The sequence below is a fragment of the Bombina bombina genome, chromosome 4 (assembly GCF_027579735.1).
Source record: "Bombina bombina isolate aBomBom1 chromosome 4, aBomBom1.pri, whole genome shotgun sequence".
Taxonomy (NCBI): domain Eukaryota; kingdom Metazoa; phylum Chordata; class Amphibia; order Anura; family Bombinatoridae; genus Bombina; species Bombina bombina.
This window is the reverse complement of record NC_069502.1, coordinates 528,280,249-528,306,045: the sequence shown is the minus strand read 5'-3', so window position 1 is coordinate 528,306,045 and position 25,797 is coordinate 528,280,249. Positions and strand designations below refer to the sequence as shown.

Genomic DNA, 25,797 nt, shown 5'->3' with positions numbered 1-25,797 from the left:
AGAAATATCAGGGTGAAAAAAACATAATTTATGCTTACCTGATAAATTTATTTCTCTTGTAGTGTAGTCAGTACACGGTCATCCATTACTTATGGGATTATATCTCTCCCCAACAGGAAGTTGCAAGAGGATCACCCAAGCAGAGCTGCTATATAGCTCCTCCCCTCACATGTCATATCCAGTCATTCGATCGAAACAAGACGAGAAAGGAGAAACCATAGGGTGCAGTGGTGACTGGAGTTTAATTAAAATTTAGGTCTGCCTTATTAGACAGGGCGGGCCGTGGACTGACTACACTACAAGAGAAATAAATTTATCAGGTAAGCATAAATTATGTTTTCTCTTGTTAAGTGTAGTCAGTCCACGGGTCATCCATTACTTATGGGATACCAATACCAAAGCTAAAGTACACGGATGATGGGAGGGACAAGGCAGGAACTTTAAACGGAAGGAACCACTGCCTGAAGCACCTTTCTCCCAAAAATAGCCTCCGAAGAAGCAAAAGTGTCAAATTTGTAAAATTTTGAAAAAGTGTGAAGTGAAGACCAAGTTGCAGCCTTGCAAATCTGTTCAACAGAGGCCTCATTTTTAAAGGCCCAGGTGGAAGCCACAGCTCTAGTGGAATGAGCTGTAATTCTTTCAGGAGGCTGCTGTCCAGCAGTCTCATAGGCTAAACGTATTATGCTACGAAGCCAAAAGGAGAGAGAGGTAGCCAAAGCCTTTTGACCTCTCCTCTGTCCCGAGTAAACGACAAACAGGGAAGAAGTTTGACGAAAATCTTTAGTTGCCTGTAAATAGAACTTCAGGGCACGGACTACGTCCAGATTATGCAAAAGTCGTTCCTTCTTTGAAGAAGGGTTAGGACATAATGATGGAACAACAATCTCTTGAATGATATTCCTGTTAGAAACCACCTTAGGTAAAAACCCAGGTTTAGTACGCAGAACTACCTTGTCTGAATGGAAAATCAGATAAGGAGAATCACAGTGTAGGGCAGATAACTCAGAGACTCTTCGAGCCGAGGAAATAGCCATCAAAAACAGAACTTTCCAAGATAACAGCTTAATATCAATGGAATGGAGGGGTTCAAACGGAAAACACCTAGAAGAACTTTAAGAACTAAGTTTAAGCTCCACGGCGGAGCAACAGTCTTAAACACAGGCTTAATCCTAGCCAAAGCCTGACAAAAAGCCTGAACGTCTGGAACATCTGCCAGACGTTTGTGTAACAGAATAGACAGAGCAGAAATCTGTCCCTTTAATGAACTAGCAGATAAACCCTTTTCTAAACCCTCTTGTAGAAAGGACAAAATCCTAGGAATCCTAACTTTACTCCATGAGTAACTCTTGGATTCACACCAATATAAGTATTTACGCCATATTTTATGGTAAATTTTTCTGGTAACAGGTTTCCGAGCCTGTATTAAGGTATCAATAACTGACTCCGAGAAGCCACGCTTTGATAGAATCAAGCGTTCAATCTCCATGCAGTCAGCCTCAGAGAAACTAGATCTGGATGGTTGAAAGGACCCTGAATTAGAAGGTCCTGTCTCAGAGGTAGAGACCATGGTGGACAGGACGACATGCCCACTAGATCTGCATACCAGGTCCTGCGTGGCCACGCAGGTGCTATCAGAATCACCAATGCTCTCTCCTGTTTGATCTTGGCAATCCACCATCTTGGAAATGGTGGAAACACATAAGCCATGTTGAAACCCCAAGGGGCTGCTAGAGCATCTATCAGCGCCGCTCCAGGGTCCCTGGACCTGGATCCGTAGCAAGGAAGTTTGGCATTCTGTCGAGAAGCCATGAGATCCAGTTCCGGTTTGCCCCAACGATGAATTAGTTGAGCAAAGACCTCCGGATGAAGTTCCCACTCCCCCGGATGAAAAGTCTGACGACTTAGGAAGTCCGCCTCCCAGTTCTCCACGCCTGGGATATAGATCGCCGACAGGTGGCAAGAGTTGGACTCTGCCCAGCGAATTATCTTTCATACTTCCAACATCACTAGGGAAGTCCTGGTTCCCCCTTGATGGTTGATATAAGCCACAGTCGTGATATTGTCCGACTGAAATCTGATGAACCTCAGTGTTGCCAACTGAGGCCAAGCTAGAAGAGCATTGAATATCGCTCTTAATTCCAGAATATTTATTGGGAGGAGTTTCTCCTCCTGAGTCCACGATCCCTAGCCTTCAGGGAGTTCCAGACTGCGCCCCAATCTAGAAGGCTGGCATCTGTTGTTACAATGGTCCAATCTGGCTTGCGAAAGGTCATCCCTTTGGACAGATGGAGTTGAGAAAGCCACCAGAGAAGAGAATCCCTGGTCTCTTGATCCAGATTTATTAGAGGGGACAAATCTGAGTAATCCCCATTCCACTGACTGAGCATGCATAATTGCAGCGGTCTGAGATGCAGGCGCGCAAATGGTACTATGTCCATTGCTGCTACCATTAAGCCGATTACTTCCATGCACTGGGCTACTGACGGGTGTGGAATGGAATGAAGGGCACGGCAAGCATTTAGAAGTTTTGATAACCTGGCCTCCGTCAGGTAAATTTTCATCTCTACAGAATCTATAAGAGTCCCTAAGAAGGGAACCCATGTGAGTGGTAATAGAGAACTCTTTTCCACGTTCACCTTCCACCCATGCGACCTCAGAAATGCCAGAACTATCTCTGTATGAGACTTGGCAGTTTGAAAACTTGACGCTTGTATCAGAATGTCGTCTAGGTACGGAGCCACCGCTATGCCTCGCGGTCTTAGTACCGCCAGAAGTGAGCCCAGAACCTTTGTAAAGATTCTTGGGGCCGTAGCTAACTGAAGGGAAGAGCTACAAACTGGTAATGCCTGTCTAGGAAGGCAAACCTTAGATACCGGTAATGATCCTTGTGAATCGGTATGTGAAGGTAGGCATCCTTTAAGTCCACTGTGGTCATGTACTGACCCTCTTGGATCATGGGTAGGATGGTTCGAATAGTTTCCATTTTGAATGATGGAACTCTTAGGAACTTGTTTAGGATCTTTAAGTCCAAGATTGGTCTGAAGGTTCCCTCTTTCTTGGGAACCACAAACAGATTTGAATAAAATCCTTGCCCTTGTTCCGACCGCGGAACTGGGTGGATCACCCCCATTAATAAGAGGTCTTGTACACAGCGTAGAAACGCCTCTTTCTTTATTTGGTTTGCTGATAACCTTGAAAGATGAAATCTCCCTTGTGGAGGAGAAGCTTTGAAGTCCAGAAGATATCCCTGAGATATGATCTCCAACGCCCAGGGATCCTGGACATCTCTTGCCCAAGCTTGGGCAAAGAGAGAAAGTCTGCCCCCCACTAGATCCGTTTCCGGACAGGGGGCCCTTACTTCATGCTGTCTTAGGGGCAGCAGCAGGTTTTCTGGCCTGCTTGCCCTTGTTCCAAGACTGGTTGCCTTTCCAACCCTGTCTGTAACGAGTAGCAGTCCCTTCCCGTTTTGGGGCGGAGGAAGTTGATGCTGCTCCTGCCTTGAAATTACGAAAGGCACGAAAATTAGACTGTTTGGCCTTTGATTTGGCCCTGTCCTGAGGAAGGGAGTGACCCTTATCTCCAGTAATGTCAGCAATAATTTCTTTCAAGCCGGGCCCGAATAAGGTTTGCCCTTTGAAAGGAATATTAAGCAATTTAGATTTAGAAGTTACATCTGCTGACCAGGATTTAAGCCATAGCGCTCTGCGCGCCTGGATGGCGAATCCGGAGTTCTTAGCCGTTAGTTTGGTTAAATGCACCACGGCATCCGAAACAAATGCATTAGCTAGCTTAAGGGCTTTAAGCTTGTTCATAATCTCATCCAATGGAGCTGTGCGAATAGCCTCTTCCAGAGACTCAAACCAGAATGCCGCCGCAGCAGTGACGGGCGCAATGCATGCAAGGGGCTGTAATATAAAACCTTGTTGAACAAACATTTTCTTAAGGTAACCTTCTAATTTTTTATCCATTGGATCTGAGAAAGCACAACTATCCTCCACCGGGATAGTGGTACGCTTGGCTAAAGTAGAAACTGCTCCCTCCACCTTAGGGACCGTCTGCCATAAGTCTCGTGTGGTGGCGTCTATTGGGAACATTTTTCTAAATATCGGAGGAGGGGAAAAAGGCACACCGGGTCTATCCCACTCCTTGCTAATAATCTCTGTAAGCCTTTTAGGTATAGGAAAAATGGCAGTACACACCGGTACCGCATAGTATTTATCCAGCCTACATAATTTCTCTGGGATTGCCACCGTGTCGCAATCATTCAGAGCCGCTAACACCTCCCCTAGCTTTCTCAAGCTTAAATTTAAAATTTGAAATTTCTGAATCCGGTCTCCCCGGATCAGATCCGTCACCCACAGAATGAAGCTCTCCGTCCTCATGTTCTGCAAATTGTGACGCAGTATCGGACATGGCTCTCGTGTCATCGGCGCGCTCTGTCCTAAACCCAGAGCTATCGCGCTTGCCTCTTAACTCAGGCAAATTAGATAATACTTCTTTCATAACATTAGCCATATCATGCAAAGTGATTTGTAAGGGCCTTGATGTACTTGGCGCCACAATCTCACGCACCTCCTGAGCGGGAGGCGAAGGTACTGACACGTGAGGAGAGTTAGACGGCATAACTTCCCCCTCGATGTCTGGTGATAATTTCTTTACCGGTAAAGACTGACTTTTATTTAAAGTAACATCAATACAATTGGTACACAAATTTCTATTGGGCTCCACATTGGCTTTTAAACATAATGAACAAGTAGATTCATCTGTATCAGACATGTTTAACAGACTAGCAATGAAGGGTAGCAAGCTTGGAAAAAAAAAAAAAAAACTCAGTGAATTTACAAGCAATATGAAAAAACGCAGCAGCGCTTTTAAAAACACAAAAAAACTGTCACAGTTGAAATAACAATGAACTAATTCAGTTATAGCCAACAATTTTAACAATAAATGTATGAATTTAGCAGAGGATTGCACCCACTAGAAAACGGATGATTAACCCCTCAATACCCACAACCGGATAATCAATTTTAGATTTAACGTTTTTCTCACAGTCAAACACACTGTCACAGGTCTGCTGTGACTGATTACCTCCCTCAAAATTGAATTTTGAAGACCCCTGAGCTCTCTGGAGACGTCCTGGATCAAGGAGGAAAAGGCAGGAAGACTGTGCTAGAATTTTATCTGCGCAACAAGGCACTAAAAAAGGCCCCTCCCACTCATATTACAACAGTGGGAGACCTGTTACAACGGTTTCTATGCAGAAATAAACGTTAGCCATGTGGAAAAAAATCATGCCCAAAAAGATTTATCACCAAAGTACTTCACAAAACGAATAACATGCCAGTAAACGTTTTAAAAACAACTTTTTCAGTGTTATGTAAAGTTATCACTAAGCCTGCTACCAGTCGCTTCTACTGCAGTTAAGGCTTATACATTTATTTCAGTATTAACAGTATTTTTTCAGTCAAATTCTAGTCCCTAGAAAATAACTGAACTGCGCATACATTTAACAGCCTGATACCAGTCGCTACTACTGCATTAAAGGCTGTACTTACATCATATGGGTAACGGCAGTGTTTTCTTAGTCTATTCCATTCCTAGAAAATATTATACTGCACATACCTCATTTGCGGAGGACCCCGCATGCTATTCCCCTTTCTGAAGTTACCCCTGCGCGAGAACAGCCAGTGGATCTTAGTTACGTCTGCTAAGATCATAGAAAACGCAGGCAGATCTTCTTCTTCTAAATACTGTCTGAGAGAAAAAAACAGCACACTCCGGTGCCATTTTAAAATAACAAACTTTTGATTGAAGAATTAAGTAAAAAACTCCTGTCTCCTCTCACAACCTCCTTTGTTGAGACTTGCAAGAGAATGACTGGGTATGACATGTGAGGGGAGGAGCTATATAGCAGCTCTGCTTGGGTGATCCTCTTGCAACTTCCTGTTGGGGAGAGATATAATCCCATAAGTAATGGATGACCCGTGGACTGACTACACTTAACAAGAGAAAGGTGCCAGAAGAACAAAAAATTACTGCCACCTCATAAACAAAACACGGGCGGGAGCTGTCAGAAGAAAAGAAAATGATCAGGTAAGCATAATTTATGTTTTTCTTCTTAAATGGGAAGAGTCCACAGCTGCATTCATTACTTTTGGCAAAACAATACCCAAGCTAGAGGACACTGAATGCAAACAACGGGTGGGTACAAAAGGCGGCCCATTCGAAAGGCACCACAGCCTGAATTACCCGACACCCTATAAAAATATAGACGACATAGGTGAAAACCCGAAGCCCAGGTAACTGCACATTAGTTACACCGCCAGCAAAGCCGAACTAGAGACCACTCAGTCCCAGAGGCTGTCGAGCCCAAACAGCTTCTGAGAAGTCAGCCCCGCGGTACACGACTCCCATAAAAGGTACCTGGCCGCAAAACAAGGACCGCTATCTGCCCCCAAAGGGGAGAACACATTCCCAGGAAAAAACCAAAGGATCGTTCCACACGACTCAACAAACATAAAACAACCCATGGTTGTCTTACAATAGTAACGTCCAGGAAGGCGAACTCCCTAGAAACATAAGGACCTAATAAAAAAGAGATCCATACACAGGGAAACACGTCCCAAAAAGGACTTGAGGGACCCTCATTTTCCTGACTTAGTACCATACCATAAGGTACTCCAGAAAAACACGAGTTCCCTGCTGGCTAGACAAGCAGAGACAGCAGAAATAGGATAACTATCCCAGCAGTTAGTAAAGAGCTCTTCCAAGAGTACACCAAACCGTCTGAACAGGAACTCTCAATGACCAGCTTCCAGGTAGGAAAGCTGACTCAACCATTGCGAATCCCAAACCACCGAAAGGAGTTTTAAAGCCTGCTAGCACATATTCAAAGTGCAAATAGCTGTAGCTGGTTTCAAACTGGTAACCTTCCAAATGCTCACAGCCCTCCGAATACCAGGCTCCATGAGCGTCCCCTCCTAGTAGTACCAGATGCCAGTAGAACAGAGGAGGACATCAACGGTCTTCCCACCAAAGGGGAGGACAGATTCTTGAAGAAAACAGTCAACCTACACAGATAACCGATCCCTGAGCTTCCCTCCAGGGTAACTGACCCAGCCCAAAGACTAGTCAAAGACTGAAGTCAAGAGTCCCAGACCCCTGGAAGAAAAAGGAAGGGTCAACAATGAACAAAGCCCCCGAGTAGACCTCTGACCGCTACTACAAATGGCATGCTACCGTGATTCAGGATAGGAATTGTGCACGGGTCCGAGACCTCCTAAACTGCTGTCTTCCCCAAAAAGCAACCTACACCAGGGAAGAGGGCCCTCAGACCCCCAACATTTAGCAGAAGCCCCAACGGGGTTCAAACCCTCAGCCTCCCGCTGCAGGAACGGTGGAACCAGTCACTACATTGCATCTCCCTTTCCACGATTCTGAAAACGCAAGAAGGGAAAAGACACTTACAAGGCAGGAAAAACAAGGACCCACAGGCCGCCATATAAAGCTACTTTAGGCAAGGATATTTGTAGGACTTGCATTATGAAGAGTACATAGCCATAGCTGGATTTGAACTCTTAAGCTTCAGCTTTCAAGGAAACAGTTTACCACTAAGCCATCGTGGGACACAATCAGATACTAATAAAACTCTGACCAGGAGAACCGAACCACTGCTCTAGAAGAGAAGGAAATGAAAACAATGGAAAACCACCCTACCATAGAGGCGAGACCCCTCGGCCATATAACCAACCCAGTTGAAAGACACCTGGAGTCTACAGGAACATCAAATGCGCCAGAAGACCAGTAGGGATCCGTCAGAAATACCTAGAGCCTAAGCAACAGGCAGATAGGCATCTCCCATGAAAAAGAGCCCCACCCTCCTCTGAGAGAAGCACACAGGACCACAAACACCTAAGGTGAGACCGAACCGTCCACACCCAGCTAAGGAAAGACATGGACCTAGGCCAGGGTCCTCAAAAAACAGAATTGATAAAAAAAAAGATCTAACTTCCAGAGGAACCCTAAGCTGCCTCCTATGATTAGGAGTGCACCATCTAAAGTCTGTAGACTTGGCGATCTATCAACAGCCTCAAACCCAAGAGTCTGAAAGAGCTCCTGAACCGTTTAAGAAATCGGCACACAGTGCACTTGGATTGCAAGGAAATCTCGTAGACAAGCGTCAACACGTGTTACACACACTGGCAAGGTAGCACCAACAACCGAAGGTGAATGAGAACCCTGGACATTGATTGACGTAAGGCACCCTCCACAAAGCCATAACGGAACATCGAGGATAAATGGTCAACTACCTGACCCCAGAAGGGCAACCGTCTGTAACCGACCTTAATTCTTTACTGTTAAGCCCCAAGGCTAGAGTTGCAACGAGGACGGAGAAACAAACTAACGTCGAGACCGTGGTTAGACCAAGGGTATAATATGGAAGAGACAACAGCCAGAGATCACTGAAGGATCGCTCTTCCAAAAAGTAATCTCTATAACAGGTTAAAGGCTGGAGCCTCACAGTTCCATACAGAAGGCAGGAAACCCCTGCACACCACCTCCTAGAGTGACACAACTCTGAGCAGAGGAAGAAAGACATGCCCACGCTTCCAGACCAGATGATCCACCTAAGGCGTGAAGGAAGGAGACTCCGCCACCTTAAGAAAATGTTTAATAGGGTAAAGAGTCAGCCTCCGCAAGCAATTCGAGTTAAGTCGCAATATAGTCCGGAACACCAGACCACATAGGTTACTCACATCTCCCAACTCCAAAGGAATGGAAATTATGGACCTAAGAACCATGATAGACGTCTGCAAAAAAACAGATCCATATCCCAGGCGAGTAGGCCTCATACTTCGATAGGATCCGAGCCCGGAGTCCATTGCAATAGGCCAAGTGACATTCAGAATCCGACAGGATTAAATCAGCACCACGAGGGTAACATGAACCCACGTAACAGGTAAAAAGTGTCCGACCAGTACCTGCCTGGTATAAGGACACTCCAGAAATGCCCAAGGTCCAAGAAAATTTGACCCGAAGGATCGATAAATGAACAAGAAAACATAATTCTATTATTCAAAAAGTGTGCAACTTCCATGGAAGTTCCCACGCGACCACAAAATCGCAAGTATCGGTTCCAGAGAAGAACGATCTCAAAAAACGAAAATCTAACAGACATGAGCTTAAGAAAAAACAAATTAAACACATCCATCTGGATCAAAAATAAAATGAAGGCAACACCCATCGGGTGAACGCCCAAGGTGAATGAGGACGCCAAAGGGACCAGCCGATCAGAGGCCCCAGTCACCAAAGCTCAGAACTGGAACATAAAGAAAAAAATAAAATAAAAAATAAAATGGAGACGTTAAGGAGATTGGCTTCATCCCCAAACGTTGTATCCAATTTGCCATCCAGCATGTAAGGCCTCGGATCCCTAGGCACACTCGGACTGGGATCCTCCAACATTGCCAAAACCTGTATTAAAAGAACACGAAGACGTGCCAGCCTATAACGGAAAGCAAAATCATCCCTCGCCAGATCAACAAATATGATTAAAGCCCCCCCTGTACAATAACCCCCCTCAGGAGATATTAACCCATGATTCCTTATTAAGATAAAAGGAGTCCCACTGGGACCCTACCTTCTTTGGTTAACATTACATTCACATATCAAAATAAAATAAAACGATCTTACCGGAATCTACGCCATGGAACAGGAACACGGCACTTCAAGTGTGACAACGCTGATTACCAAGGAGCAGTTATGAGTCAGGATGGGTTCGCAGGAAAACTCTCCCTGCATCTCCAGACTAACTTTCATCCATGCTCTCACTGAGAGGCTGATAGGATTACTTAAAACTCCAGTCCCACTGCGAAGAGTACTACCCTCCATAAGAGACTCTCTCAAACTTCTGACACTTCTCTGCCAACCTCGTGTGACGAGAGGCAAAGAATGACTGGGGTATGAGGGAAGTGGGGGAGGTATTTAAGCCCTTGGCTGGGGTGTCTTTGCCTCTTCCTGGTGGCCAGGTTCTGTATTTCCCAAAAGTAATGAATGCAGCTGTGGACTCTTCCCGTTTAAGAAGAAAACAGTCTGCTCTGTATAACAGAATTTTTACCAGAACAGTATCCCACTAAGAAACTGAGGAATGGCATCATATTATATGCAAAGTGATACTTGTGCTACAACAAATATTACATTCTACAAAAACATAATTTATGTAAGAACTTACCTGATAAATTCATTTCTTTCATATTGGCAAGAGTCCATGAGCTAGTGACGTATGGGATATACATTCCTACCAGGAGGGGCAAAGTTTCCCAAACCTCAAAATGCCTACAAATACACCCCTCACCACACCCACAAATCAGTTTAACGAATAGCCAAGAAGTGGGGTGATAAGAAAAAAGTGCGAAAGCATATAAAATAAAGAATTGGAATAATTGTGCTTTATACAAAAAAAATCATAACCACCACAAAAAAGGGCAGGCCTCATGGACTCTTGCTAATATGAAAGAAATGAATTTATCAGGTAAGTTCTTACATAAATTATGTTTTCTTTCATGTAATTAGCAAGAGTCCATGAGCTAGTGACGTATGGGATAATGACTACCCAAGATGTGGATCTTTCCACGCAAGAGTCACTAGAGAGGGAGGGATAAAATAAAGACAGCCAATTCCTGCTGAAAATAATCCACACCCAAAATAAAGTTTAATGAAAAACATAAACAGAAGATTCAAACTGAAACCGCTGCCTGAAGTACTTTTCTACCAAAAACTGCTTCAGAAGAAGAAAATACATCAAAATGGTAGAATTTAGTAAAAGTATGCAAAGAGGACCAAGTTGCTGCTTTGCAAATCTGATCAACCGAAGCTTCATTCCTAAACGCCCAGGAAGTAGAAACTGACCTAGTAGAATGAGCTGTAATCCTTTGAGGTGGAGTTTTACCCGACTCGACATAGGCATGATGAATTAGAGATTTCAACCAAGATGCCAAAGAAATGGCAGAAGCTTTCTGGCCTTTTCTAGAACCGGAAAAGATAACAAATAGACTAGAAGTCTTTCGGAAAGACTTAGTAGCTTCAACATAATATTTCAAAGCTCTAACAACATCCAAAGAATGCAACGATTTCTCCTTAGAATTCTTAGGATTAGGACATAATGAGGGAACCACAATTTCTCTACTAATGTTGTTGGAATTCACAACCTTAGGTAAAAATTCAAAAGAAGTTCGCAACACCGCCTTATCCTGATGAAAAATCAGAAAAGGAGACTCACAAGAAAGAGCAGATAATTCAGAGACTCTTCTGGCAGAAGAGATCGCCAAAAGGAACAAAACTTTCCAAGAAAGTAATTTAATGTCCAATGAATGCATGGGTTCAAAAGGAGGAGCTTGAAGAGCCCCCAGAACCAAATTCAAACTCCAAGGAGGAGAAATTGACTTAATGACAGGTTTTATACGAACCAAAGCTTGTACAAAACAATGAATATCAGGAAGATTAGCAATCTTTCTGTGAAAAAGAACAGAAAGAGCAGAGATTTGTCCTTTCAAAGAACTTGCGGACAAACCTTTATCTAAACCATCCTGAAGAAACTGTAAAATTCTCGGAATTCTAAAAGAATGCCAAGAAAAATGATGAGAAAGACACCAAGAAATATAAGTCTTCCAGACTCTATAATATATCTCTCTAGATACAGATTTACGAGCCTGTAACATAGTATTAATCACAGAGTCAGAGAAACCTCTTTGACCAAGAATCAAGCGTTACCCTGGAAAGAAATGGAAAGTAGAGTCGATTTAGAAGACATATCAGCATTCCAAGTTTTAAGCCATAAAGCTCTTCTAGCTAAAATAGCTAGAGACATAAACCTGACATCAACTCTGATAATATCAAAAATGGCATCACAGATAAAATTATTAGCATGTTGAAGAAGAATAATAATATTATGAGAATCATGATCTGTTACTTGTTGCGCTAAAGTTTCTAACCAAAAAGTTGAAGCTGCAGCAACATCAGCCAATGATATAGCAGGTCTAAGAAGATTACCTGAACACAGATAAGCTTTTCTTAGAAAGGATTCAATTTTCCTATCTAAAGGATCCTTAAACGAAGTACCATCTGACGTAGGAATAGTAGTACGTTTAGCAAGGGTAGAAATAGCCCCATCAACTTTAGGGATTTTGTCCCAAAATTCTAATCTGTCAGACGGCACAGGATATAATTGCTTAAAACGTTTAGAAGGAGTAAATGAATTACCCAAATTATTCCATTCTCTGGAAATTACTTCAGAAATAGCACCAGGAACAGGAAAAACTTCTGGAATAACCACAGGAGATTTAAAGACCTTATCTAAACGTTTAGATTTAGTATCAAGAGGACCAGAATCCTCAATTTCTAAAGCAATTAGTACTTCTTTAAGTAAAGAACGAATAAATTCCATTTTAAATAAATATGAAGATTTATCAGCATCAACCTCTGAGACAGAATCCTCTGAACCAGAAGAGTCATTAGAATCAGAATGATGATGTTCATTTAAAAATTCATCTGTATAAAGAGAAGTTTTAAAAGATTTTTTATGTTTACTAGGAGGAGGAATAACAGACATAGCCTTCTTGATGGATTCAGAAACAAAATCTCTTATGTTATCAGGAACACTCTGAACATTAGATGTTGAAGGAACTGCAACAGGTAATGGTACATTACTAAAGGAAATATTATCTGCATTAACAAGTTTGTCATGACAATTAATACAAACAGTTGGAGGAACAGCTACCAAAAGTTTACAGCAGATACACTTAGCTTTGGTAGTTCCAGCACCAGACAGCGATTTTCCTGAAGTATCTTCTGACTCAGATGCAACGTGAGACATCTTGCAATATGTAAGAGAAAAAACAACATATAAAGCAAAATTGATCAAATTCCTTAAATGACAGTTTCAGGAATGGGAAGAAATGCCAAGGAACAAGCTTCTAGCAACCAGAAGCAAAGAAAAATGAGACTTAAATAATGTGGAGACAAAAGCGACGCCCATATTTTTTTAGCGCCAAATAAGACACGTCCGAACGCCGACATTTTTGGCGCAAAAGAACGTCAAAAATGACGCAACTTCCGGCGACACGTATGACGCCGGAAACAGAAAAGATTTTTTGCGCCAAAAAAGTCCGCGCCAAGAATGACGCAATAAAATGAAGCATTTTCAGCCCCCGCGAGCCTAACAGCCCACAGGGAAAAAAAAGTCAAATTTTTAAGGTAAGAAAAATGATTGATTCAAATGCATTATCCCAAATATGAAACTGACTGTCTGAAAATAAGGAATGTTGAACATCCTGAGTCAAGGCAAATAAATGTTTGAATACATATATTTAGAACTTTATTAAAAAAGTGCCCAACCATAGCTTAGAGTGTCACAGAAAATAAGACTTACTTACCCCAGGACAATCATCTACATGTTTGTAGAAAGCCAAACCAGTACTGAAACGAAAATCAGCAGAGGAAATGGTATATATATAAGAGTATATCGTCGATCTGAAAAGGGAGGTAAGAGATGAATCTCTACGACTGATAACAGAGAACCTATGAAATAGACCCCGTAGAAGGAGATCATTGAATTCAAATAGGCAATACTCTCCTCACATCCCTCTGACATTCACTGCACGCTGAGAGGAAAACCGGGCTCCAACCTGCTGCGGAGCGCATATCAACGTAGAATCTAGCACAAACTTACTTCACCACCTCCATAGGAGGCAAAGTTTGTAAAACTGATTTGTGGGTGTGGTGAGGGGTGTATTTGTAGGCATTTTGAGGTTTGGGAAACTTTGCCCCTCCTGGTAGGAATGTATATCCCATACGTCACTAGCTCATGGATTCTTGCTAATTACATGAAAGAAACATTCATAGTTCATGTATTTTTAAGCATGATAAAATGCAGGCTATTGAGTCTAAGTATTTAGCTACACTTTATATAAAATACTTAGACACTTGTTACCTATGCACACAGCATTTATACATTATCTGAATTAAGATTGTAAAACATAATGTACAAAACATAAAAGACTAGATGCTTGATACATTAAAGGGACCATGCACCTCAATTGTGTTTAACCCCACAAAAGTACTGCTGTTCCTGAGCTGAAACCTCCGCCAATCCAATCAGCAGGGCAGTTACACGGCTGGGTTGTGGGTCTAATGCTGCTGATTGGATCAGTGGCAGTTTCTGCATGGTACCAACAGTGCTCTGGGAGTTCCAAGAGGTACTTCTACTTTGTGCTTAAACCTAGAACCTAGAGGGTTCAGGGTTGCTAGTTTTAAAATGACATGATCTAACAAATAATTTTTCCACTATAACAGCCCTTTAAATGAATCTTAAAATATAACTTGTCTCATATTATCCATCTTAACACCCTGTGGACTGCATCATTGAAAATTTATAAAAATGTTACACAAATTATGACATTTATCATAAAAAAAATTCACAGGATACTAGAAGAGTAGTAACATTTGTAATAATTTTAAAGTGAAGGTCAATTTTCATGTGAAAGTGCCCGGTTTCTAAAAAAAACTATTAAAAACAAGGGCACTTTCATTCATGAAAATTGACATTTCAGCAGTTTTTTTTAAATATATTTACCTTTTCTTCTTGAAGCCGCTCCAGTCCTTCACCAGCCCATCGCAAGCCTCTTCATATGTCAGCAATGACGATTCCGGGATCCTCCAATCACGGCTTCCCCCGGTGTAATCATTGCCGGTGGCAACGCCGTGATTGGAGGAATCCGGTTTTGTCATTGCTGGGTAAGTAAACCAGGAAGAAGCAGGCGGGGTATTGTTTCAGAACGGCGATCCAATAAGTATTTTTAAAATACGGTGCTATGTCAATTTTCATCAAAAACCGGGCACTTTCACATGAAAATTGACCTTCACTTTAAATGTACTTTAAATGTACGACCATTGTGTATCATGTGTATATGTATTATATTTCTTTCATCAAGAAGTGGTTATTGGCAGCATTGTAGAACACTATTGTACTAACAATAAAATATAACATACTTTAGTGCAATATAAACTCAAATATTTTATTTACGATTAGCTGCAATATGAGAAAATATTTCATAATGTTCCTTACCAGGTTATCTGGATCATCTGAAAAATCTATGAATTCCTCTTCGGTTTTCTTGCCATCAACAGGTTTATCACTATAGCTTATTTGTATTCTGTGCAAAGCATCTGCAGAATAAACACAATAAAAAAAACATCAAGAAAGCATACAGCTTAACCCACCTACACATCATGTTCTGTGTCTGAATACAAAGCCTATAGAGAACTGTATCTGCGATTTTACATTTAAATATTCAAGTGAGGTAGGAAAATAATTTAAGGAATATATTAAACAGACTTTTTACAGGGAGAAAGAGCTGATGTTTGATCTGTATTGTAAACAGCAGAGGTGCTATTATTTAGTTTGCAGAATATGCACAGTAGTTATTTGTAAGATAGAGGGACTTTCAAACAGCAATACCATAGAAACACTAAAATTACAAGGGTTTCCTGCAGTCATTATCACCTGGACGAGACACTCTGGACGCAGCTAGTCCTAGTCTAAAAATAATTATATGAAAACCAGAAATTTAGCTCATCATAATTTCCATATTTTGGGTCAAACCTCACGAGGGAAGAGGGGCAAGGACAGGAAACACAGAGCTTCAGAAATCCACTTCCTCCTACATAAAATCCGTCAACAACAGATTACAGGATAGCTTTTGTTTACTAGCAGAAAAAATTACAGGGAGGAAGCCTAGTTAGTGCTACAATCAGATTGAAGGCAAGATATGGATATTAAAGGGATATAAATGCTCTCATATGTTATGTATATAACTGTGATTAACCACTGCAATTTGATTAAACACACAGTTAAAGTCAGGTGCAGAGCAGCAATGCTCTACTGAACACATCTTGTGAGCCAACGACAAGAGACAAATGTGTGTAATTGCCAATCACCAGCTAGCTCACAGTAGTGTAGGTTATGTACTAATTATTTTCCAACCAAGGATAACAAGAGAAAGTTAGGAGTGAACTTAAAGGGACATGAAACCCCCCAAAAATACTTCATGATTCAGATAGAGCATACAATTTTAAACAACTTTCCAGTTTACTTCTACTATTTAATTTGCTTGATTCTCTTATTATCCTTTGCTGAAAGGTTTATCTATGAAAGCTAAGGAACAGCAAAGAACCTAGAACCTAGGCTCTAGCTGCTGATTGGTGGCTGCATATATATACCTATTGTCATTAGCTGACCCATGTGTTCAGTTAGAAACCAGTAGTGCATTGCTGCTCCTTCAACAAATGATACCAAGAGAATGAAGCCAATGTGATAATATAAGTAAACTGGAAAGTTGTTTAAAATTGTATGTTCTACCTAAACCATGAAATAATTTTTTTGTGTTTCATGTTTCTTTAAAGGTGTTTTAACATTACAGGCTCTATCTTAAAAGGACACTCAAGTCAGAATTAAACTTTCATGATTGAGATAGAATATGCAATTTTAAACAACTTTCCAATTTACTTCCATTAACAAGATTTGCAGTCTTCATATTTACACTTTTTGAGTCACCAGCTCCTACTGAGCATGTGCAAGAATTCACAGGAAAAAAAAAAAAATATATATATACACACACATATGCATTTGTGATTGGCTGATGGCTGCCACATGATACAGGGGAGTGGAAATATCGCTGCGGAATCTGTTGGCGCTCTACAAATAACCGATAAAAATTTGTCGGAACTCAATCTAAGAAAAAGATGCATAATTTATTAATTTGGGAATACAACATATAATACTTTTTCAGCTGCAGCCTTAACATCCAGCTTAGAGTGTTTCAGAAATGTGTAAGATGAGGACCAAACTTCAGATTAACAAAATTCCTCCAATTAAACGACTACTATCACACAAAATGTAGATGCAGACACTGGAGTTTTCAAGACCTAGTAAGCGACAAAACCATTACGTTTTGGGACCACTAGTGTCTCGAAATATCACAATAAATTGAAGCTATACTGATGACCAGCGAGTGCTTTAATATGGATATGTGATTATCAGAGAGCACCCTGGCACCTTCCATATAGGTGTATGTGACACTTTTTTGGCACAAAAAAGGGTTAAATTAAAGCTGTGCATTTTGAAACGGATAATTAATTTTGGTGAGAAACAAAAGCACAACTCTAGTGGTGAAATGTAAAATTGTAAAAATGAATTTGATGTCCCTTAATTACATGTATGCAATTAAAGTTCCCTTAGTGTAAATACATAAAGGAAATGCTTTAAAAAAAACACACTCTACTTATTTCTTAAATCTCTAGATCCATAACAACTAACATCAATCAAAAGTCTAAACATGCAACTCCTGAGCCCTTAACACAGTTACGCTGTACTGACAATTGTATCCACTGCATTGTTGTTACTGTGTGTGCGGTGTACAAGAGTGTAGTGATTTCCAATTAACTGCTTCCACATAGGTACTTTCTTAATGCTCTCAGGGAAAAAGGGCTTTAAGAGAATTTTTTTGAAAGACAGGGTTCCCCTCGTTATGTTGAAAGCTAAATCATTTGTAGCTTAAAAACAATGCTGCCAATAGGTTAAAGATTAGTATAGTATTGCAGGGTAATGTAGTAAATGCTCTTTAATTCTTAAAGCGACAGTCTACACCAGAATTGTTATTGTTTCAAAATATAGATAATCCCTTTATTACCCATTTCCTAGTTTTACATAACCAACACAGTTATATAAATACACTTTTTACCTCTTTGATTACGTTGTATCTAAGCCTCTGCAAACTGCACCCTTATTTCAGTTCTTTTAACAGACATCCATTTTAGTCAATCAGAGCTGGCTCACTTAACTCCACGTGCGTGAGCACAGTGTTATCTATAAGAAACACATGAACTAACACCCTCTAGTGGTGAAAAACTGTCAAAATGCCCTGAGCTAAGAGGTACCCTTCAAGGGTTTAGAAATTAGCATATGAACCTTCTAAGGTTTAGCTTTCAACTAAGAATACCAAGAGAACAAAGAAAATTGGTGATAAAAGTAAATTAGAGAATGTAATGTTAAACATTTTTCAATCTGACTGGCCCTTTAATCAATATGACCAAAGCTAGTTTAACCTTGACATTGTCTCTTCCAAACCACATCAGTTCAGATATGCTTACATTATCAATCAACAGTGTGATAAGCATCAGGTCATCTCATGCTTAATCAATTTTGTTGGTTATAATTACTACATTCAAGTAAGTTTTGCATAACCACATTGTGCATCAAACAATTTAAAGCTATAAGAATGAATAAAATATACTCACTTCATTGATGTCAGAAAGTAAATGCTAGAAGTTATTTAATCAGAAAAACTACTGGAGGAGAAATTTATAAGGACATAGTATAATAGTCAAAAATGAAATGTGAATGAATGCACTTCCAGCAGTCCCTTTTTGAGAGGGACAGTCCCTAATTCTGAGCTTGGTCGCTCTGAGGCAGTCATGTTGTCCCTATTTACAGAATTTCCCTTAACCCCTCCTGAACACGCCCATGATCCTACCTACTAGTGACTAGATGACCCCCCCAAAATAGCAACAGCACCCTCAATCTACTGTTAGAAATAACAATTTGTGTCATACAAGCACCTGACTGTTCTATAAGCAGGCATACTGCTTGTATTTGATTGCACAGGGTATGCCTACTGAAGAACATATGCATGTTTGCTAATACAACCATATAGCAAAAATGCTTGTATTTAAAAATCAATTGGACTCATGCAACTTTCATTTTGAGTATTATCTCCCTTACTCAGTCTGCATTATATAATCATACAGCTAACACGTGTAGGCACAATCTTCAAACTAAACTCAACAACTTTATTTTCTAGTGCTTCAAATCTCAAACTAGCTAGGCAAATAGTAAAGTTTGTATGTAGTTAGCGCCTTCACTGCTGAGCGATTACTTTCACTCAGGAATGTATTTTGCCTTCCTATGGCATTTTTTGTAACCTAGGACACGTGACTATTCACCTGGAAGGGCAAAATCTCTTTTTTCAAATAAGGGGCTGCATGTCCCTCTGTGTGGGTGTCAAAAAAATAGTTCTGGTATAAATCCCTACCTGCCACACAAGCAATGTGCCTCTAAACACGTCCTCACTGCATGTAATGTTACCTATTACGTGATAACAAGTAAGTGGGACACTGATTCTGCTTTATTTGCCTGGTGTGGTGGATATCTTTGGAGATGTATTTTGCACTCAAATTAAAAGGAACACTAAAGTCATGGTTATTCTTATTTTTATCTTAAAGGGACAGTAAAGCAAAATTTATACTTTTATGATTCAGATAGAGCGTGCCATTTTAAACAATTTTCCAATTTACTTCTATTATCAAATAGTTTTGTTCAATTGGTATCCTCTGTTGAAACGTAAACCTAGGTAGGCTAATAGGAGCTTAGGAGAGTGCACGTGTCTATAGCAGCCTATGGCAGCAGTGCTTGAATCTATGTATAACATTGCTATAAACAATATTGCAAACACTGCTGTCAGATGACTAAAGGCATGTGGAAGCTACTGAGCTCACCAAGGATTTTTTCTTTAACAAAGGATACCAAAGAACTATGTCCCATTGATAATAGAGGTAAATTACAAAGCTTTGAAAAAATTCATGCTCTATCCAAATCAATTTAAGTTTAATTTTGACATTACTGTCCCTTTAAAGTGGATGTTTCAAATGTATTATAGTAGTTGGTTTAGCCCATGCAAAATAAACTAGTGCTCTTGTGTCGCTCTTGCAGAGCTGTGTCCAACTCCAAGAGCTGTCCTTATTGTGAGGATTAGCAGATTACACAAGAATATGCTAACAACTGTAAAGGCAAAAGTATTTTCAACGCTCATTCATATGCATAATGGAAAATTTACACGTACAACACGCTATGCGACAGATCAATCTAGGAAGAGATGCCAATTACAGTATTTGCAGAGATAACATAGGAAAAAGACCTCAGGATTGAAAAGAAAAGAAAAACAGACAGATTTGGTAGTAGTCAGAACAAAGATAGTATTACAACCAAACTGATTAACTTGGCAATAGTGGCACTGGAGATTGTACCAAACACAATCTAATGGAACATGCAAGGAGAAAAAAACCTGACTCTGGAGAAGGCGTTGGCTATACCTTTCACCTTACATTTTCTAATGTGAAACAAATTATTTTCTGCTTATTGGATAATCTATTACCAGTGGTGATATTTGTATTTGTTAGAGTTCTAAAAGACAACTATCTTTATCAGCATCTCCGGGACAACATGGTTATATTGATGCAATACTGTCCATCAAAACATCAACCATTTTATTAAACTAAATAAGATTCCCAGAGCTAGACTGATTAATCCCTAATAATTTATGTGAGACAACTAGTTCTTTGGAAAGCTCTGTTGCTGTTAATCAGTATTATTCATGAATTCTGGTACTGTCACAATGCATTGATTATGTACTGCTCCAGTTCAAATCTAGATGGCAAACTTTGCCTTATACAACAATTCTCAGAACCATTTTGTTAATAATACTGCAGATCTTTGTCTCTACTTCCCCTAGGTGAAAGTCAAGCTTATACTTTCAGACTGCAGAAACAGAGAAAGATCAATATACTTTAAGAGTTTCTTCTCTTTTGATCCACAATGAACTTCAGCACCTTAAATGGCTCGCTTCTCTGACAAAGTGCTCTAATACCGTGCGCTTGCTCTACACGCAGCCAAGTATTTGTCTCGTCTAGAGATTTAAATATGTGCAATGCATCACTGTGACAACACTGAACTGAATCACAGTAAAATACATCTTCTGGTAATGATACGTTTATGAAAGGCTCACAAGAGAATACAAAACGTACATATTTGACTTTTGTGACATTAAAACCTGGGAATGTAAAATAAAATTGCAATATACTTTCATTCTTTATTTTGTATACTTTTCATTATTAACATTTATTTGCAGGGCGCCAACAGATTTTCCAACACTATATTCATGCAATTTAACTAAAATCTCAGTTTTAAAATAAAATCCATATAACCTTACAAATCTTTATCTTAATTTTTACTGCTATTAGAGTTTCCCTCTAGTTCTGTAGAGAGTCAAGATTAGCTATGAAATCCTTAGCTTCCGCTATAGTGTTTAAGGTTTTCTTTGTACCATCCTTTTCTACAATAATTCTGGCTGGATAAGCCATGTGTGCTTTTATACCTTTATCTATCAGTTGTGAGCAATATGGAGCCATATTTCTCCTCTTTGAGGAAGTCTCATTTGAAAAATCTTGAAATATAAAAACTCTGTTTGTCTTCCCTTCCTTTTTTTTTTTTTTTTTTTGGGGTTTTTTTTTTTTTTTTTTTCTCCCCCTCTCCCCTTCTCTCCCCCCCCTCCAACTCTGCGCTCTGGAGGATAGGATTCTAATTTTGGGTCTATGATTGAGTTTTGTAAATATTTTAAGATATTATCTTGGAATGTGGGGGGTATTTCCTCCCCGGCTAAACGTAAACTGATCATAAAAACGTTAGGTAAATTGAAACCAAGTATTGCTTTCCTCCAAGAAACCCGCTTAAAAGATAGTGAAATGGTTAAGTTGAAATCAAAATGGGTGGGAGAAGTTTTAGGAGCCCCCAGTGTAGGTAGAAAAAGCGGGGTGGCGATTTTGTTTAATAAAGATCTGACGTATAGTATCACGAGCAGTGAGATAGATGTAGAGGCTAGATATATTATTGCACAAGTCCAAATAAATAACACAAAAATAATACTATGTAATATATATGGGCCTAATGGATTTTCCCCCTCTTTTTGGGATAATATGAAAGTTAAATTATTTCCATATATTAAATATAATCTCATTGTAGCGGGAGATTTTAATATGTGTTTATATCCTGACCTAGAGAGATTTAACGTAGATCATTGTGCCCGATATAATAAACAGGCTAAATATTTTAAAAATTTCTGTACCCGTTTAAAATTAATCGATATTTGGAGGGCTAAGAATCCTGATAAAATTAAATTCACCTGTGAATCCAAGTCCTTCAAAACTTTTTCACGAATAGATTATATTTTTATTTCAGAATCCCTGTCTATTGTTAAATCTCAGGCGTCCATAAATGATATAATGATCTCCGATCATGCTATTTTAACGCTCCATTTTGATACACTGGGTAAACCCAAAGACAAAGTAAATACCTTCTACTTCCCTAGATATCTATATAATAATATTAGATTTAATAACTGGTTAAGACAGAAGTGGAAAGATTATTGTACACTGAATATAGCGCAGTATAATCCGATTGAAAATTTTTGGGAGGCCTCCAAGGCTGTCTTAAGAGGAGAGATTAGTGCTTATGTTTATGCTAGAAAGAAAAAAGTAAACTCGATTGAAAAGCAAATGATGAATTGCGTCAGGAATGCATATAGAAAATTTTTCAATAACCATAGTAATGAAAATTGGGGAAAATATATTAAGGCTCGGCAGGAAAGGGATTTATTATTAGAACAAAAAGCTCAAGAGGAGAACACTAGATTTAATATGCATTTTAGGGCTTTCCATGGATGTTCAGCCAAATATTTAGCAATGTTAGTAAGAAATAGAAAAAAAAAAAACTATATACTTGCAGTCAAAGAAAGGGAGATAAGATTTACAGATAATGTAGATGTTATGAGGGTTTTTTATGATTATTATCAGAATCTATACTCTGAGAAAAAAAGCGATATAGCAAATCAGGAAGAATTTTGGGCTAAAATCCAAATCCCGAAAATAACTCAGGTAGATTTAATCTTACTAAACGCTCCTATATCACTGGAAGAAGTGACTGAGGCAATAAAAAAAGCGAAATTGAACAAGGCCGCAGGCCCAGATGGCTTCCCAGTAGAATATTTGAAAATTCTAATGGAGGACATATCACCTATTTTACAAAAGCTTTATAATAATTACTTCATTTTAAATAAGCCCATTTCAAATTATTTTTCAGCAGCTAACATATCTTTAATATTTAAAAAAGGGAAAGATCCGGAAGACCCTGCCTCATATAGGCCTATATCAGTGTTAAATGCGGACTATAAAATACTAACTTCTATAATAGCTGGTAGGCTTGCACATTGTCTCACTGACATCATCCACCCAGATCAAACCGGTTTTATGACAAATAGGAATTCCTCGAAAAATATTAGAAAACTTGTTACATATGTGGATTACATATGGTCTATAAATGGAACAAGAAATCCTCAATTGACTCAGGATCTAGCAATTCTTACACTTGATGCCGAAAAGGCGTTTGATTCGATTAATTGGGAATATCTATTCGGTTCAATATCACAATTTGGATTCCATAACCAATTTCTGTCTTTTATACGTAATCTTTATAAGAATCCTATTTCCTACTTGCTGGTGAATGGGTCTCTTTCGTCAAAAATTACAATGGGTAGAGGTACGAGACAGGGCTGCCCAATATCTCCATTACTCTTTAATTTAGCCGTAGAGCCGCTAGCAATATGGCTTAGGGATATAATATCAGGCATAAAGCTAGGAGCAAGTAGGCTTAAAATATTGCTTTATGCTGATGATCTACTGATTTTTCTCCAGAATACTACCCATTCGATCCCATTAATAGTAGATACCTTACAGTTTTTTGCATCGTTTTCTGGGTATAATATAAATTGTAATAAGAGTGAAATTATGTGGTTAAATAAAACTAATACCAGTCTGCAACAGATCCCGTTTAAAACCACAGAAACCCTTAATTACTTAGGTATTAAGCTCAGCCCCAATCTTAATAAATGGTATGTAGAAAATTATGGTCCCTTGATTCAAAAAATTATTGAGGACTTAAAGTTATGGGTATCTCTTCCTCTTTCGATATCAGCCCGAGTAAATTTAATTAAAACTATTGTTTTCCCCAGATTTTTATATCTTCTCCAAAACCTTCCTCTTTTTATTAATAGTCAAGACCGACGGAGAATTAACTCTGCTTTTTCTAACTTTATCTGGAAAGACAAGAAACCAAGAATAGCGTTAAAAAAGATGACCCAACCCTATAGAATGGCAGGCCTTGCATTACCAGATATTCATATTTATAATATAGCCTTTTTAGCTAAAGTAGCAATTGAGTGGATGGTAGATACGAATATGGTTTCATCGAATGACATTGAGAGTTTTTTTGTATATCCTTTTTCTCTGAAAGCAATCTTACATTGCCCTTTGAAAGTACTTCCAATGAATGTAGATTGCTTGATATCTTTTAAAAATATTATTATAGCCTGGTATAAATTGTGTAGTATATTGGAGATGGATCCATATTATTCAGATTACCTTCCTATTATGGGTAATCCAAGTTTCATACCCGGAATTAATCAAGATAATTTCAGAAAATGGTCTGATAAAGGACTGAAATATATTGCTCAATTATTAGCAAATGACTGGTGTGTAGTATCCTTTGAAACCCTTCTATTACAATTTGAATTACCCAGAACTAGTTTTTTTTCCTATCTACAAGTAAGACATTATATAGAGGATATGAGAAAGGATAGGAATCAATCTAAGGAATGGACAGATATTAAAATATATATATATCAATATACAACAGGCTCTACATCTATCTCTCTGCTATATGATATTTTACTTGCTAAACAAAGCCTTATCTCTTTGAATAAAACCTATGATAAATGGAAACTTAATTTTCCCAACTTAGAGTTATCAAGAATGAATGCAAGCTTTCTGACTACAATGAAGTTAGCCATATCTATGAGTTGGAAAGAATCCCATTATAAACTTATCAATAACTTTTATATAACGCCAGCCCACTTAGCAAAAATGTATCCACTACAAATGGCTAGCTGCCCACGCTGTAATTTTGTCAAGGCAGATATTCGTCATATGTTTTATCTCTGTCCTAAAATGATGCAGATGTGGCAGAAGGTAGTTTTCTGGATAAATAAACTGTACAACTTAAATATATATATAGACATGGAAACAATTATGTTTTTAAAAAGATATACAAATGAGCTAGGAATACAAGTTAAAATATTAAATACGCTTATATTGCTGGTAAGACATTTGATCGTAAAAAATTGGAAATCTACAGCTGCACCCTCATTGGCTAGGATAATTAAGGAAATACAAAATCATATTGTTTTTGAATCATTTCATATGAAGAGTGTTAAGGAACATAAAATAAAGAGATTTATATACGGCTGGTTACCTATAATTAAAACATACACATTACAGATTCAGAAACAAATACTGTATCCTTTTTTAAGCTCGGAGACATTTGCAGAGCTGGCTATATTAGAGATATTTCCGGTAAATTGGTATTCTTCAGCTAGAGAAATTTAATATCCGAATGGTGGAAGTATTAGAGAGAAAGGGATTTTGAAATATTAAGGTCACCTATATATTTTGGAGACTCTAGGGTAAAGGAGTTATAATTTATGTCAAGATGGGAGAGGCCCCGAGGTGGGGGAGAAGGGGAGGGTTCCCCTCTTTTTTTTTTTTTTTTCTTTTTTCTCTTTTTTCTTTTTCTTTTTCTTTCTTTTCTTCTTTTCTCACACAGAAATTGTTTTATATAAATATAAACACGAGAAGCACATATTGATAGAAAGATAGATAAATAAGGGGAGACAAAGTTGAAAACAGAATCATGTTCAATTTTTTTTTTTCTTTTTTTTTTTCTGTTTGTATATATATTTATCTTGTTCTAAAGGGAAACAAAAGGTGTTGCAACCCTTAAGATGACTATGTCTCTGAAAT

General features: G+C 38.9%; 1 protein-coding gene across 3 annotated transcripts in view; it reads right to left on the bottom strand.

The window, feature by feature from the left end:
- Window positions 1-25,797, bottom strand: part of SENP6 (SUMO specific peptidase 6) — a 611,027-nt gene that overhangs the window by 84,723 nt on the left and 500,507 nt on the right. For all 3 annotated transcript variants that reach the window (XM_053710452.1, XM_053710454.1, XM_053710455.1), the window contains one exon: window positions 15,122-15,222. In XM_053710452.1, coding sequence (XP_053566427.1) covers window positions 15,122-15,222 — 101 coding nt within the window. The remainder of the gene's footprint in view (window positions 1-15,121; window positions 15,223-25,797) is intronic.